Source organism: Stegodyphus dumicola, chromosome 5, assembly GCF_044657685.1.
Source record: "Stegodyphus dumicola isolate Sdum_Otavi_A_Nest chromosome 5, ASM4465768v1".
NCBI lineage: Eukaryota > Metazoa > Arthropoda > Arachnida > Araneae > Eresidae > Stegodyphus > Stegodyphus dumicola.
Window position 1 is genome coordinate 66014142 of NC_140772.1, and position 17675 is coordinate 66031816.

General features: G+C 32.6%; 1 protein-coding gene across 2 annotated transcripts in view; it reads left to right on the top strand.

The window, feature by feature from the left end:
* Window positions 1–17675, top strand: part of LOC118197491 (growth arrest-specific protein 2-like) — a 163309-nt gene that overhangs the window by 83531 nt on the left and 62103 nt on the right. For both annotated transcript variants that reach the window (XM_035369002.2, XM_035369010.2), the window contains exon 2: window positions 3145–3437. In XM_035369002.2, coding sequence (XP_035224893.1) covers window positions 3299–3437 — 139 coding nt within the window. In that variant the 5' untranslated portion in view covers window positions 3145–3298. The remainder of the gene's footprint in view (window positions 1–3144; window positions 3438–17675) is intronic.

The following is a 17675-nucleotide window of genomic DNA, read 5'->3' on the forward strand; positions in this document are numbered from 1 at the left end:
TATGACGTTGGACTGTTTATTTTATATTTATACAAAATTCAAACCTATCTAAGGCACTGAATTACATATCATTACAATGGGTTGAACCTAATAGCCTCTTCAAGCACATCAGTTCAAAAATTTAACGTATGCCTTCTCGGAAATTAATACTGCAAGAAAATGAAAGTTAAATAAAGCCTTGAAATCAAAAACTTTTTCATTGGGATGTGAATTTAATGTTATGAATATACATAAATCTTCACTTTAAGAGGAGAATTAACTAATATCGGATGCCGGAGAATAGATTGGCTGCTGCATGAGTGTTTTCGTTATTGTCCTTACTCGAAACATAATTTCTGAGTCTGATTTCCTTAAAAATTCATCCACGAAGACATATTTTACAATTCATTTCTGCTATGATAAAATTTTTAGAAAAATAGGTTTTTCAGTAGAAATGAAAGAAATGATCTTTATTTTAATGTCGCAACTAAAATGAAGACATAAAATGTTATACGAGATAGCTTCCGATGTTTAGTTTCTATAGCTGGTCAAAAATTAATGTCATTGAATTTAGGTATTTTAAAGGTTAGATTAGACTGAGTTTGGCAAAGCACACGAGAAATGTCTCCCTAAGGAGAAGGATGCTTAGGTATTTTAAAAAGAACCAGCTTAGCATTTAAATATGCAAATGATACAAATGCTCTAGATATTCCAACAGAAATATCTAATTTTAGGTTTGTTTGGTTTATTGAATTATGCAAAAGCACGCGCGGGCTGTCTTCCTAAGGGGACGATGCTTCGCGGAAGGACTTTGTAAGAGAAATTGGCTCATTACGCGTTACGCATGGGAAAAAAGACGAAAACACCCATGCAGCTAACCCTCCTATCAATTAATCCTATCAATTTTTAAAAACGCTAAATCTACCTTTGACCAAAATTGTTTTTAAATATCACTATTTCTTTACAAAACATAAATTAAATAATTAAGTAGATTTTGCAAAAAAGAGTTATTGCTTTTTATTTCGTTAAAAGCAAAAAACAATTGAATTAAAAAAAGAGCTTGAATATTAACGCAGTATTTTTATGTTATTTCAGTGTTACTAGCTTTATCAAAAAGTACTTTTTAATGTTTTCATTTAAAAATTATAAATTATCACAAGTATTACATAAAGTTATAATTACAATTGATATGATATGATTTGGTGTAGCTAAATTTGTTGAGTATAAAAGTATAGAGAGTTTGATTTTATATAGGGGTGCGTATTTACCTCTGCGCCTCGACAAAATACCTAGGCACGGCTCTGGACTGATTTATTTCAAAATACTTTCAAATAATTTTAGTATATTGCAGAAAGGGGAAAGGGGGGAGGAAAGGATAGGCGTAAAAATAGAAAGAAGAGTTGTGCGAAACTTTTTAACGTGTAATGATGGCGCGTATACGAATGGAGAGTGTGCAGTCTACGAAAGTTACATTTCACGATATCTAATTCATGCATGTCTAATTTTATACACGTTAACAAATATGTAAATATTCTTTCAACATCTGTAATCACAAAACTTGGATTTGTTAGAAGCAAAAGAAAAAGGCTCATTTAACTTAATATTAAGGTTACTATTAATTAAGGTGGATACCTCATTCAGTCTTTTTTAATCGCTTTTAGAAACACTTTTCGTTATTTTATCTCAAACATCCTTTTATTTTATTTAACTTCTCATTTGCCTAAAGTACCGCAGAACTGCATTACATTGAATAATCAGAATCTTATTAAATTAAGATTTCAACGAATGCACATGTATTTGTAGTCAAGTTTCATTATGAGAATTCCTTGAAAAGTAATTTTTGAAAATTCAATTGAGAGAGTAGGATTCCTGAATAGTGCGCGTATGTCTTTTAGCTAAGTCTGCCTAACTGTTACTACGCTCCGCTGGATTACGTAGCTTATGATAGCTTTTCTGGCTAATTTAAATATTATGGGCCAACTAGTTTAGAACTGTGTTAGCTTCGGCTAAACCTCTTTAGTTAGTCATTAGTTAGTTCTCATTGCTTACATTTTGAGTTTAAGCCCAAGTGGAGGCTTGCTTAGTAGTTCAGTGGGTTCCTCAACACTTAGTTAATAGAATACAAGTGAGGAACCCTACGCAGTTATAATAGGACTACTTATTTAAATTATGAAATCTTTTGTTTATTAAAATGACCTTCTCAAAATGGCAAAACCAAATGTTAAAGAAAAAATAGCTATCACATTATTTCATCTTAAATTAATGCCATATAGAGACTTCTGCATTAAATTAATTTCCCTCTCATGGCAATACGTTCTATTTTTCCAGGTGCGAAATCCACAAACAGAAAGCAATGACAATAAACACTTGGAAGAAGTTTTTTGTAAGGTAATTAAAAACAAAGAAAGAAATGGATATTGGGAAAAGATTTAAAATTGCAAATGGTATTGGAATTGTGGTATTGGAAAAGTTAGTGCCTACAGACACATATTCATTTACTTACTATTATATATAAAAATCACATTTTCGAAGATTGCTTTAATGAATTCTCCGCCTGAAATTAGTTTGAAATGTGTACTCTTTTCAATCGCAGAACTTGCAATAAAATTTTAAATATTTTTAGTTATTCTGTCATGTCTTTTAACATAAAATTAGTTAAAGATAAGATTTTAATTTGCATTAGTTATTCTTGAACTTCAACATTAAGATTAGTTTGAATGTCACTTAACTTGAATTATACCAATACCTTATTCAGTTCTGTCTAATACATATTGGAATACTAATTATAAGGCTTTTCCCACACTATAAATGCATCTCATTCTACAAAGATTCTAAATTAGTATAAAAATATGATGTCAGTGCTAAAAGTATAGCTAATCTCTTTCCTTATAGAATCTTACTTTACTCTAGTTTTAATGCACTCAACTTAGTTGTAATTTTATTTTGAAGATTATTAAGTATAATAAATTAATTTTATTTGGATTAATTTTATTTTGGATTAGTGTAATTAGTTAATAATTCTTTAGCCAATTATTTATGCACATCTTCCTGAAATAACTCTTGCAGTGAATAAGTAATATGCAATTTTATAGGAGACTTTGATGATAAAATCATGTTTTCCAATAAGATATTGGTCTGAATCTGACCATACCTTTCTCTTTTCAGTTGCTGAAGTATAATTGGAGCAATGATGGTCAAGTAAGATGGGACATCTGGAATGCTTGAAATGCAACCGCAAGTTTCAATTTCACTAATTTTTGCTCGGACGTTGCATTCCGTGAACTGCAAGACATGATGGTATTAGCTGAGTGAGAAAGTAATGGCAACGTGGACCCGGAAGTGTAGTGGCATGACACAAGAGGAGGTGGATGCTTTGCACATGAAGATCGCCATGAAACAGGAGCAGCACCTCATTCCATTGAAAGAGGATCTAGCAGATTGGCTCAACAAAACTCTGGGTAAGTAAAAAACATTTCTTCTTAACCAGTCAGATTTTAGGTGACAGGCTTCAGCTGAAATTGATATGACAGGCCTAATCTGATTGAGGTTCTTCACCTTACCTTGAATACATCGAATACTTATTTTGTATTTTTTAAATAGAAAACCTTATCGGAATCCGTATGTTTATAACTGATATATCCTTCATTATATTTTTTCGGAATTTCTTTATTATAATTTTTCGGAAAGTCACAAATAGAAAAACAAAAGTTACTTTACATATCTGCTAAGTACATCTACCTTTGCGAAAGTCATTTTTTACCTGCCATGGGAGATTAATAATAACTTTCTTAAAATAGTAACTAGGATATGATTTCTTAAAAGGTAATCAGAAATTCATTTTTTCGAGAACAATATGTTCCATCAGTGAGTAAATTAGTGAATTCTTTTGGGTCGACTCAGCAAGTTTGCTTGGAACTTTAATTAACGCACTATTCTTCATAGCGGCACAGAATTGCTTTAAAGCAATCTTAATTAGCACTGTTGTACAAAAACTAGAAAGGTAACAAATCATCAACTTTCTTCATTTATGTGTATGCGTGTACTTGCGTTTTCAGGGTAAAATACTTTTAGCAAGATAAAAGGTCTTTTATTTTCTTTCTGCTATTTTTATGCATGGAATTTAGTGGAGGGTAGATGTATAGATACGTATTTGAATGGCAAGTTTTGGGGGTTTGAGAAATACCTTTCTTATTTTGAAAGGTTTTTACCACGCAGATCTAACAAAGAAAACAATTAATTAAATTATTTCTTTATCCTATACGTTGGATGTTCAAGAAACAATTAAAAATATTATCTGCATATATTTATTAGAATAAGCAGCCTTTAAATATTATTACGGAATATTTATCACTGGTAAGCTATGCAGTGCTGTCAGGAAGGACTTATTTAGTACTAGGCTTTTGTATCAGTGTTTTTGAAACTTCATTGCGTATCATAAAATTATTTTCAAAGTAATAGGTACTTATTGCAGATTTAATATCCATACACTTAAAAACAATACTAGAGAAAATGTTTTGCATGAAACGAATTTTAGAGCTATAACGATGCTTGTATTCTTTCTCAGAATAAGGTGTTACCGATAAATTAACATATTTCAGTTAAATACCTGCAAGTTAATCAAATTGTTGTGGTGATCCACGGTTTGAAAATGGTTTCTGAATCAGAAGAGATTCGTGCACTAACCTAGTGCTTCGCATTAGAGAGTAAAGAACATCTATGATATAAAAATATACTTTTATTTACACAGCGAAAACGCGCAGCAACATTATTAACGAAAGCTCAATTCTCCTAATAACATACTTCTTTTTACACTCCACTTGCGCATGCGCATTGGCAATTACCAAAGGAGCTTGGCAGATACTGCCATCTGTTGGATAAACTATTCGCTACATATTCCTCCCACCTGAATTTACTGGGAGGTAAATTCACACATATGTTAAGTATAATATATGCATAATAGTACAGTATACAACATTGAAGTATAAAATTATGCCTACCAAGATGTTCTAATTAAATTGAAATACAAATTTACCTGGAGATGCAGCATTCCATAATTTTCTAGACATATTAACAGATAATACTAAACCTAGAAAAATAAAAATAAATCAAATTATTACAAAGTATTCAAACAAGTACAAAACATTTCACAGACGTATCACTGGTTTCACAGTTCTACCACTGCTGGTAGTCATAGGAATATTTTCAGTCATATCCTTTTGGACTGGGTTATCCAGCTCAAGTCTGTACAGTCTTTGCACTGGTCTCAGAAACTCAGAAGTCTCCGTTTTTATGACAGCAAGTCTTATTTGTCCATCACGACCAGGTAGCAGCTTTATGACACGCGCCAGGTTCCAAAAGGCACGTTTTTTGTTGTTATCTTCAAGTAGAACAATTTCACCCACCTGGAGAGGTTTAGCTATAGAGTTTTTAATGGACTGCTGACGTAACTGTCCTAGATATTCCACACGGAATCTTGCTCTAAGTTGTTCTCTCACCTTTTGTAGATACTTAGCTCGTTTACTCAGTTTTTCTTTATCCACTGTATCGATATCAGGTACTCCTGATTTGGAAATCTCCCGCAGGAACATTTCTGGAGTTAATGGGGATGAATCTTCAACGTCTTCCGACACGTAGGTAAGTGGCCTAGTATTGATTACTCTCTCACAGTCGCATAGTACTGTAAGCAACTCCTCGTAATCCAGGGCAGCGCGACCTAGAACTTTTCTCAGAATCTGTTTCACCATTTGAACTAAACGTTCCCACCAACCGCCCCACCAAGGTGCGGAAGGAGGAATAAATTTCCACTGAATTCTTTGCTCAGCGGCTTTTGATCGCAGACTCTCCCAATCAATTGTATGAAGAAGGCTCTCCGCTCCTTTAAAATTACTGCCATTGTCTGAGTATATTATAGATGGTCTTCCGCGACGAGAAATGAAACGTCTCAATGACTGGAAAAAAGCTTCAGTTGTCAAGGATGTTACTGACTCCAGATGAATGGCCCTATAGACCGCACATGTGTAAAGAACAATATAAGCTTTTCGACCATCTTTAAGGTAGAGGGGTCCTGCCAGATCGACACCCACCATCTCAAAAACATTTGCATCACGTACTATATCTTTCGGCAAAATTCCTGGAGTTACATCACAACTTTTGGATTTAAATCTTTGACATTTAACACATTTTCTAATGCAGTTTCGTACTGTCTTACGAGTTTTGAGGATCCAATACTTTTCCCGCAAATGAGACATCACCATAGAAGTACCAGCATGCAGCAGCTCATTATGTGCATTCATTATTAGTAATTTTACTACTGCATGATCAGATGGCAAAATTACAGGAAACTTAAAGTCATCAGTATCGTCGCGATAAGAAATATTGGTTTTAGCTCTGATCAAACCATCACGATCAACTATAGGTCTGAGGTCTTTAATTTTATCATCGTTCACACTCTTAAATGATTCTCTTTGAACCAATAACATAAGAGTTATCTCAGCTCTTTTAATTTCCGAAACTGACGAAATTTTGGAGGTTTCGTTTGTAATTCTTCGTAATTTAAAGTAAAACCTAAGAATCCAACCTAACATGCGTACAATTTTCTTTATGGATGAAAAGTACCTGTAATACCAATTGTCAGGTTTAGAATCTTTGTTAAGAGTTGTCAATACTGATTTACGCCTTTCTGAATTTATGATCTCTTCGTCCGGCAAATCGGTGCCTCTTGACCATGGCGATTCTGGTTCTAACAGCCATGATGGGCCCTCCCACCATTTCGACAGCAAAAACTGTTTAACTGAACAGCCTCTAGAAGGGAGATCGGCGGCATTCAGCTCTGAAGGGATGTAATGCCAATCTTCTATTTTTGTAAGTGTTCTGATTTCTTGGACACGATTCCAAACGAAAGTTCCCCACCGTACGTCTCGCTGGATCCAGCACAAAGCGGTTGTTGAGTCAGTCCAGAAGAATGTTCTTAAATTTGGCATGTTCAAATCTGGAAAGACCATACGTTCCAAGCGTGCTCCGATTAAGCAGGATAATAATTCCAAACGAGGAATGGATATACTCTTTAAAGGCTTAACTCTAGTGCGTGCTTGCACAAAATTTAAATAAACCTTATTTTCGGTCTTCACTCTTAAGAAAATACAGGTAGCATAGGAATGCTTGCTGGCATCGCTGAAAACATGAAAACTTACATCTTCGTTAACCGATCTGTCAATATTAAGCCATCTAGGAATTTTGACATCAGACAGCAGTTTCATTTCATTTACCCATTGTATGGACTTCTTTTCTAAATGTTCTGGCAATTTTTGATCCCAATTTAATCGTAATTTCCAACACTCTTGCAATATCACCTTTGGGAACAGGGTAACGGGAGAAAGGAAGCCTACTGGGTCAAATAACTTATGCGCGCAAGAAAGGAGTGTTCGTTTACTCGCGACAATCTCCTCTTTCTTTAGTGACTCAATTTTACAGGAAAGAGTATCATCCTTCAAATCCCAGTTTAACCCTAAAACGCAAACGAATGTATCTAATTTAGAGTTGGGAATTATTTCGGTTTCACAATTCGACTGCCATCCTCTAAGATTAAACTTTCCCAGTGACAATAACATTCTCGATTCTAGTACAAATCTATTCAATTCTTCAACATTCTTAAAACTAGTCAGGCAATTATCAACATAGAAGGACTCCTTCAAAATGTTGGCTGTAACTGCAAACTGATCTGGGGCACGATTTAAATGATAGTTCAACGTAGCGGCTAACAAAAATGGACTACAGTTAAGCCCAAAAACCACGCGACTATGTCTGTAAATTTTAGTATTCTCTTCTTCTGCACCTTTCCAAAAGAAACGCAAATAATCTCTATCCTTCTCTCTTATACCAATCTGCAAGAAGGCTTTCTCAATGTCTGAAATTACTGCAAAAGGATATTTCCGAAAACGATTCAACAATGTTGGAATTATTTCCATTAGGTTGGGACCTTTCTCAAGACAATCATTTAAGGAAAGTTCTCCTTTGGCGTGTGCCGAAGCATCAAAAACTGGCCTTACTCGCGTAGTTTCGCTAGATTCTTTAAAACCCGGCCTATGAGGCAAATAGTGCTCTCTATCTACTTCGCCTTCATTTACCTCTTCAATAATTCGTTCCTTCAACCAAGTATCAAATACTTCCTGATAAACTTTAATTTGATTCGAATCTAATAATTTCCTTCGCGTATTAGTCAGGCGTTTTTCTGCCAACGTTTTATTATTAGACAAGCGAGAGGGGTCCAGTACCCTAGGTAATGCAGTTTCATATCTCCCGTCTGAATCCAAATTCAAATTTTCCTCAAAATATTGCATGGTCTCCTCATGAATTTCAGCTTTCTTTTTAGACTCAACTGGGTCATTTATACCAATAACGTCTAACTTCCACAAGTTTTCTGCTGATCTTTCGTTTAGCAATAAAGAAACACATGCAAGAGAATCATTTATACCCGAAGATTCCTTCGCTGGAATTTTACCCATTAAAATCCATCCCAAACTTGTTTCCATCGCGACCGGACCATTTTGTAAACATTTAATATTTCCGGTGAATAATTTTCCAGCAATATCAGAACCTATCAACAATTTAATGTCACTTTCGTTTTCGAGAGCATTACCCTCTACATCTGACACTTGAATATTTAATTTACGAAGTTCTTTCAACCAAGGACCTTTAGGTATTTTCTTAACATCAGAACAGATAACAGATTCACTTAAACAATGCACACTACATACATATTTATTATCAAGGCTACTCAAATTAACTATATATTTAGAATGCAATTTTTCTTTTGTTTCTACACCTCCGAATAATTTATGAACTAATTTCACTTCACCAACACTGTTACATTTCAAAGAATCTGTAATATCTTTCGTTAAATAACTTCTCTCGCAACCCGTATCTATAATCCCTCTGACTATCCTTTCCCTGTTGCCATTTTTTACCCTTACGATTAATGTTTGTAGTAACACATCGGAGCTCGCGGATCTGCTAGCCAAAACATTGACCTCATTTTTCGCCACAGGCTCTACTTGTTTAGTCTCTTTCAATTGAGAAGGAACTTGTTGACACATTACTGCCAAATGCCTTTTCTGGCAAATTAAACACTTAACCTTGGACTTACAGTTACGAAAAATATGGTTTTTCTTCAAGCATAATAGACATAAACCCTTCTTAAATATTAAATCTTTTTTATCCTGATATGTAAGCGTACTAGCTTTAAAACATTTTTCTGTTAAATGTGGCTTATCACAAAATAAACACGATTCCTCAACTTTCTTAATAGGAGCATTTTCTTTAAATTTGTCTCCTGTATACAAATCATTACAAGTAGGAATATTAGACTCATCATTAATGTAACTTTTAGATTTTCTACTTTTATCAAAAGAAAAACGCGCTAATTTAATTCTCTCTTCAGATATCACTTCATTTTTCAAAAACAGAAGAATAGATTCAAGATCGCTCTTACCTTGTTGTGACGAGCTCTCCCGTTCCCTCTCCCACACGCGTAAGATGTCAGGGGGCAGGCAAGATTCAACTAACGGAAAAATAACACTAGCGTATTTATCTTCAGTCACACCGAGAGATTCCAGAGCACGCAATTTTGTTTCTAAACTGTCGTACAACGATGATAGCGTAAAGTCCTTTTTGGTTGCATTATTATTTATCAACACAAGATTCAATAAATCCCGAACGTATACTTGTATAAGAATATCTTCACGTCCAAAACGGTTCTTTAAATGTTCGATGACTTTCGGATAATTTTCTTTAGTTGTCGGGAAACTCTGCACTATTTCCCGTGCTTTCGATTTGGCAGCAGTAGCCTGGATCAGATATACGAATTTCAAGTGATCATCTAGCACTGGATCTTCGTGTATCTTACTAAAGGTATTCCAGAAATTCAACCATTGTCGTGGATCACCTGTAAATTCAATCAAATTTATTTTCGGAAGCTTCAAATTCGTTGCCGTTGTTCTTGAATCAACAGTTCTGGTTTCATTTACCGATGCATGAGTCAGCAAATTTTTCTCTATTTCCACAGTGATTTGCTTCACTTTCATCCTGGCTGCTATTAATTTCTCCTTGTAAGTCTCACATGACTCAAATTCTTTAGTATATTCTTCTTGCGAGACTTCTTTCGATTTTGATAGGAGATCCAATATTTCTTCATCCAACTGTTGTAGTCGAATTCCTTTATCTTACAGGATTTCCAGGGACGATAATAGAACATCACTGTTCAATTCTGACTCCTTCAAATGTCCATGTAGGCTATTATATGCTTTCGTGAAGGCTGCACGCAGTGGTATTCTTCTTACTTTCAAGGCTTCCATTTCTGCTGTTAAACCATCAAAAGTGTCCTTTACCTAACTAATGCGTCCTGTCAGACGGACGCCACTTTTTATTGTGGTGATCCACGGTTTGAAAATGGTTTCTGAATCAGAAGAGATTCGTGCACTAACCTAGTGCTTCGCATTAGAGAGTAAAGAACATCTATGATATAAAAATATACTTTTATTTACACAGCGAAAACGCGCAGCAACATTATTAACGAAAGCTCAATTCTCCTAATAACATACTTCTTTTTACACTCCACTTGCGCATGCGCATTGGCAATTACCAAAGGAGCTTGGCAGATACTGCCATCTGTTGGATAAACTATTCGCTACACAAATATTAATGACCGTATTATTCACTACTTATATAACGGCTTAGGAAACTTCCTATCTAACAGTTAAAGACAGCTTTACTTTCATGCGGACAGTTTTGTTTCAGCGAGTTTGTGCTGAACCCGAATCTTCTTTCTTGCACACGGAAGAGAATTGGAAATGATGTATTTGACCGAGAACTCTTCTGACACGCAGACGAACCGCTCTTTTATGCCCAGCCACCCGAAGCGGCGATCTCTGTGGTGCGTGACCACTCTCATCACCTCCACGATTTATTTCTTAATGCCAGACTAATCGGTGCTAGTCAGATTCGAATTTTTAATCGAACCGCTAGAACGAGACACTTTGCCTCTCCTATACCTATTGTGCTTCATGTATATTGCTCAAGAAAGAGAAAGAAAATGAAAATTGTCTCCTCTTTATTACACGAATTACTACCAAAGAACCACTTAAGAATTACAATTCCTTTCTATCAATTACCATTAAAGAATTACCAAATATGTGTGTATGCGCGTGAGTATGTGCATGTAAGATATCTGTTGACATAATATGGAGCTGAAAATTTTTTCGCAGTTTTGAGGCAGTCATGAAGAAGTGAAAGAGTTAAAAATGCTGAAGAGACATAGAAGAAATAAATAATTCTTTTTTTCTTTTGTTAATTTGAATTTTCCAGCACTTATCCAGTATTGCACTTTTTCTTTCCCAGTCATCCGGCACAATAGAAATAAATGCCAAAATATATTTTAAGCAAAATGTTATGTTTTAAAGTAGTTAATGTCAGAATTTTTATCTTTAAGTTACTTTTCAAACACTTTAACGTTTTAAATAAAAACTATTAGTAATATAAAAAGCATTCATCTAAAGGTCATTTCTATTCGCTTGATTCGCACTAAAAGGTATGAAATAAAAATTATATGACTTCTTGATCACAACATTCAATTTTAATTGCTTTTAATATCCTTTATTACAGATCTTTACACTTATTGGCTACTTTAGAATTCACATAAAATCAAAAACTGCAGTTACTTTCAATACCTTTATGTTAATTCTAAAGCAGCCAATAAGTTAAAGGTGTGTAACAAAGATATTTAAAGCAATTGCAGTCTTTGAGCATTGTTGTCAAGAAGATCAAGTAATTTTTTCATTTCATACTTTTTAGTGCAAATCAAGCGAACAGAAATAGCTTTTAGATTATTTTTTTAATATCTTATTTTAAAGATTTTTTTTCATTTTGAAATTTAATTAAGTATCGTTTTCTGTAGTTATTATTATCAGATGTTTATTAAGCAATGCAATTTCACTCAGTTTTAATTAAATTTTGCGTAATCGATTATTTTTGGAAATTCTTAATGTTTTGTTTATATTTAACATTTGTCAGCAAGCAGTTTTCAGAGCGGCCATTATATTATGCTTTATTAACTAGTAGCGCGCCATCTATTAATAAGACGCTACACGAATCTTTTTGCACGCAAAAGGATTTAGCAGAACGGTAGTTTCATGACAGCGATTTGTACCTTAAAAATAGCCTTTAAAAATACAAGCACGTTCAAAAATATCTTGAAACTATCCTGCACAACAATGGCCTAATGGATTATTCTCCAAATAGAAATACTACAGACATATGCAATTATTATAATCTTTGTATTTCATGATTTTGGAACAATACAGAAAGCGCTGAAATCATAATAAGCGTTCTGAATTAAAAACAAAGTAACATAAGTATATTTTTCTGCCATCTACTTGACCAAAAGCAAAATAAACTGCAAACAGAAACACTTAAATATGCATTGTAGATAAAAATCACATTTCAGCTACGGGAAATGATTGTTTTAAATCAATGAGACGTAAGAAATTCTCGTATCAGTGTATGTGATTCACCTCACTCTGTTGAAATCTATTTTCAAAAATGATTATTTCCTCTTTACACACGAATTGCTCATTATTTCTATACATGACTGCTGCACAAACAATATTTGCTGCTTAAAAATTTTGATGTGGACACCAGATGACTTTCTTGTACGGCCTATTATACACATTTTTTGCTGCATTTTATTCAAAATTTATTTCTCGAATTTTATTAGAGATATATTTCTCATTCAATTAATTCAGTTCTTCTTCGCGGCAAAGCAAAAATAAATAAAAACTCAAAATATCTTCATTAAAAATTATAAAATGCAAATAATTATAAAGCACCAAATACAGTTAAAAAACAGCTCTCTCTCTCTCTCTCTTTCTCTCTTTTTTTTTTTTTTTTTTTTTTTTAAAGTTCCATACAAGAAAATTTCACGTTCTCAGACTACTCATTTTTGAGTTATGCAAGAAAAATACAGACGTACCTACAGATGGCAAGAAAAAATTCTCTTCTAAATCCATTGTAAATCCATTTTAAAATCCGTTTTGAGAAAGAGTCCTTTATTCTATCCGTACGTACACATGTCAGGTAAAAACATCATTGAAATGTATTGGAGAGCAGTTAAGAAGGATATTTTTGTTGCAATATGATATCCGTAATATATATAGGAAAAAATATATCGAATATCAATTTCATATGAAAAATGAGAAACAAAATCTCGTTTTCAGGCGACACACAGAGAATTATTTTAAAACAAGGTATATTAGTACGTAGCAGAAAATTAGCTAGTACAAATGTTTATAAAAATCAATTAATTAATTACAATATTGTAAGTCTCTTTTTCTCAAGGAACGCGGGGACAGAAAGAGGAATCTCTTGACTTAATTTCACCATGCTTTGGAATTTTTGATTGGTCATAATTTTTCGTACTGGTGAGAATTTGGTGCTGAACTTTATCATGGGGATAAAAATAAACTACTTACTTCTTAAACTTCTATGGTGGATATCATAGTTAAGGAGACTGGAATTCTAACAGAACGAACCGAACACGAAAGGAAGTTTAAGAAACTTTACATCTTTCCTAGAACGGGGCTTCTTTCGCTCTGTTATAGGAAAAATGTATTGTAAATTTTCTTTAATGCAATTACTGTGCAATTATTTTTATTTAATTAAATTTAATTAACCTAGAAATGCAAATCCAGGTCTTGATTGTTAGCTATGTTACAATATGAATCACATAATTTAGATATATTATAAATCGCTACATTTAGAGATATTACTAAAAAATAAAACAAGGTTATAAAAATTAAGTGTATGGCTTTTACTTCGCTCAGTTTGTTCAGCGTTTAGATTTAACTTAACAGATAAATTGAGCAATGTATAGTCTTTAATTTTGAGTTTGTTGAGCGTTTAGATTTAACTTAACAGATAAATTGAGCAATGTATAGTCTTTAATTTTGAGTTTGTTGAGCGTTTAGATTTAACTTAACAGATAAATTGAGCAATGTATAGTCTTTAATTTTGAGTTTGTTGAGCGTTTAGATTTAACTTAACAGATAAATTGAGCAATGTATAGTCTTTAATTTTGAGTTTGTTGAGCGTTTAGATTTAACTTAACAGATAAATTGAGCAATGTATAGTCTTTAATTTTGAGTTTGTTGAGCGTTTAGATTTAACTTAACAGATAAATTGAGCAATGTATAGTCTTTAATTTTGAGTTTGTTGAGCGTTTAGATTTAACTTAACAGATAAATTGAGCAATGTATAGTCTTTAATTTTGAGTTTGTTGAGCGTTTAGATTTAACTTAACAGATAAATTGAGCAATGTATAGTCTTTAATTTTGAGTTTGTTGAGCGTTTAGATTTAACTTAACAGATAAATTGAGCAATGTATAGTCTTTAATTTTGAGTTTGTTGAGCGTTTAGATTTAACTTAACAGATAAATTGAGCAATGTATAGTCTTTAATTTGAATGATAAACTGAAGATTTGTTGCCGTATGGCATGATAATGCCTCCCGTCAAGAATTAATTTATTTAGATTCCCTGTAGATGATAAATTCGATGATTTCTGTCTTCATCTCTTCCTGTTTTCATTTATAGTCAAAAACTCATTCATCTTCTGGTGTTCCCTACCTTCCTTTTCAACCTTTCCGTTTCATCCTCCTGTTAAAGGTTATTATTGAGACAAGCAACAAGCAATTAATGCCCATTGGCTTATTCCGCTTGACAGACTAATCAGTATGCGAATTTCTATGGTGTAATTTTAGAACGATGCAATTCTGCTTTCAATCACATATCATCATATAAATTTGCCTCTTGATATTTTCTTACATATCTAATTTAAAACATTATGAGTTTATTTATTGAAGCCTACTTTTACTGAAACCGAATGTGGTCATACAGTGCTGATATTCGCAGAAAAATCATACACATTAAACAGAAATTCGTGTAATAAATAACGCTTTAAAAGAAAATTGCAAAATGAACTGTCGATTAATAAATATTAGAAATCGAAAATTAATCAAGGTGTCAGCAATAAAGTCTATCTCGCTTAAGCCGTTTTAATTGATAAAAAAAAAGGTGTTTACTGTCTTAGAAACGGATTTTTCGAAAAGGGAATGAAACGGGTAAAAGATCAAGTATCAAGGAAGGAATCAGTTACAGAATACTTAGGCACGAAGTCTTTATATCCACATCATCAAAGAATTAAAAATTTAGTACTTCTAAAGAAAAATAAGTAGGGTTCTTCTTCATCAAATAGGGTAACAATTTTGTAAGCCAAATTTAAATGGTTTAAAGAAAACTGCCTTCTACAGCGGAAAAAGTTAAAAACACTGAAGGACCTCTTATTTAAATTTTGTGTGGAAATATAAAGACCAGTATCTGTTTTAAAGAAGAGCCGCTGACGAATTCACACGATTTTGAGTAGAGGATGAATTGGCACTAAAATACAAATCTCCTAGCTGAGTGACATATTTTAATAGTAAACGAAGAGTAAGATGATGAAAAATTTTAACTGTTTTATTTTTTAATATTTAAAACTATTAATTACAAAATAATTTAAAACTACTGTAAGAAATATTGAGAAAATTACATATCTCATATGGCAATGATAAAGGCTTTATAAGCAGAAGATATCGAAAAATATAAACAGAAGATACGGTAATGTTTAGGTTTAGTGATCTAAATATAGCTGCTTTCCATAGCGCACAGCAATACGTTTATCTGAACTCTTCGTTACGTTTTAACAAAGTAAAACAGAACTGAAGTCATTATTAATAATAAAATTATAATTACAAATAATTTGTTTTATAAACAATAAATTCCCAAATTCAAAACACAATATTCTTATTTTTATAAAATAAAAATACTAAAAATGCTCTAATCTCGATGCAGAAAGGGAAATTAAATTTTAATTTTCATCCCCAAATAAAAATTGAAAATTAAGATGAAATTAAAATTCTAGAGCACTGAAATGCTAAATGCATCACTGATAAAGAAGAGAGTAATGAGAACTGAATTTCCCATCGTCTATAAAACTACCGCAATTTCGAGATATTTTATATAAACATGTATGAATTTTTTTTTTTTTTAATTTTTATTTGTGTATTAGTTAAATAGTCAAAATTGTAATTTAAGTATTTTTTTTCACTTCATCGTTAAATAGCTGTATTTTTCGTCTGCACTCCAACTTTTATTATTAATCATTTGCGGGGTGTCAATTGAAAAGAAAGAATAATAATTTAAAAATTAATTAATAATGTTTTTCATACTGGAGTTCCAAACAGAATTTAGTACTTATACGTATTTACATTAAACTTTCAGATATTATACTCCTGTAAATAACAAGTTCTTTTTATATTATATGTGCAGTAAGTATGTATATTATAATATTTTAAATTATAATACTTTAAATTGCATTAATGTAAAAGTAAACTCTAAAGACTATTGGATTTTTTAACAGCAAGAAACATAAAATAAATAAATAAATAAAATAAAATAAAATAAAATAAAAAAACACCTCGGATTCGAAACAAAGATCTCCCAGTAGTTACCTGTATGTCCTTATCACTTACACCACTGCAGCATACGCGACGAATTCTTTAAATCAGCCGGAGAGAAAAATTTTTAATTCTTTATTCAGGCAATTTTCAGTCACATGATTCATCCCATTACTCGTTGCACGTGTATTCCACGTGACACAAACACGGCGGAAGTCATTAATTAATGGCTTTGTAATACAGGTAATCTGCTGTGTGTTCTATATTGTTAAAACTGTCTGCTCGATCTGTTGTTAATTAGATCAAATCACATAGTCGACAACTGAACAGCCTGATCCATTTTCAGTCTCGTTCCTCTGGATACTTTTCGCTCTTTGTCGCTAGCCATGTTCCTTTTTCTTTCTTTTTATGCTGCAAGAAGTATGGCAACAGTTATACTCAGGTCGCATGTACGTAGACAGCAAATGAGAGATTTTAAATTCCAGTTACATGTAGGTTATCAGAATTTAAAAAAATATTGAGGAAACGAAAGAAAATTATATATTATTTTTCTGTTTAAATTTGGATGATAAACGATGAAATTCAATTTTTTAAAGCCTTTTAATGCAAAACATGGTAAAGACATCTTTAATGAAGCTGTTCCGATTTTCAAGAGGGAGCCAAAATAAAATACGAGACATGATCATTAGGAGCGAGATTTCAGTAAAAGATATATATTATGGTCTATCAGAAGAGAGTAATAAAACTACCTGATTTGGAATTGGTTTTGCAATAGTTCGTGTTTAATTTAGGATTCACATTTTTCAGTTTTTTCCCATCCATACCCTTCAAAATCTGCTACTTTTTCCGTTACACAAAATGAGTCGGAATTCTTTTCTTAAATTGAAATACGTGTATTTTTTTCATTTATTAATATACGGATATGTACAAAATGTATAAGATACCTTTTTTACTTCCTTGTACGAAGTAAAAGAAGTATTGTAATCACGTAAATTTCCAGGTACCATATTTCAACAAAAATATCCATTTTGATCGCTATCGAATGCAATTTAACGATGTTTTTCGTGACCTCTGTACGTAAAGACAGGATAAAGGACACTTTTCCCCCCAAATTAATTATAAAACTGATTTAAAATGGACCCAGAAGATATTTTTTC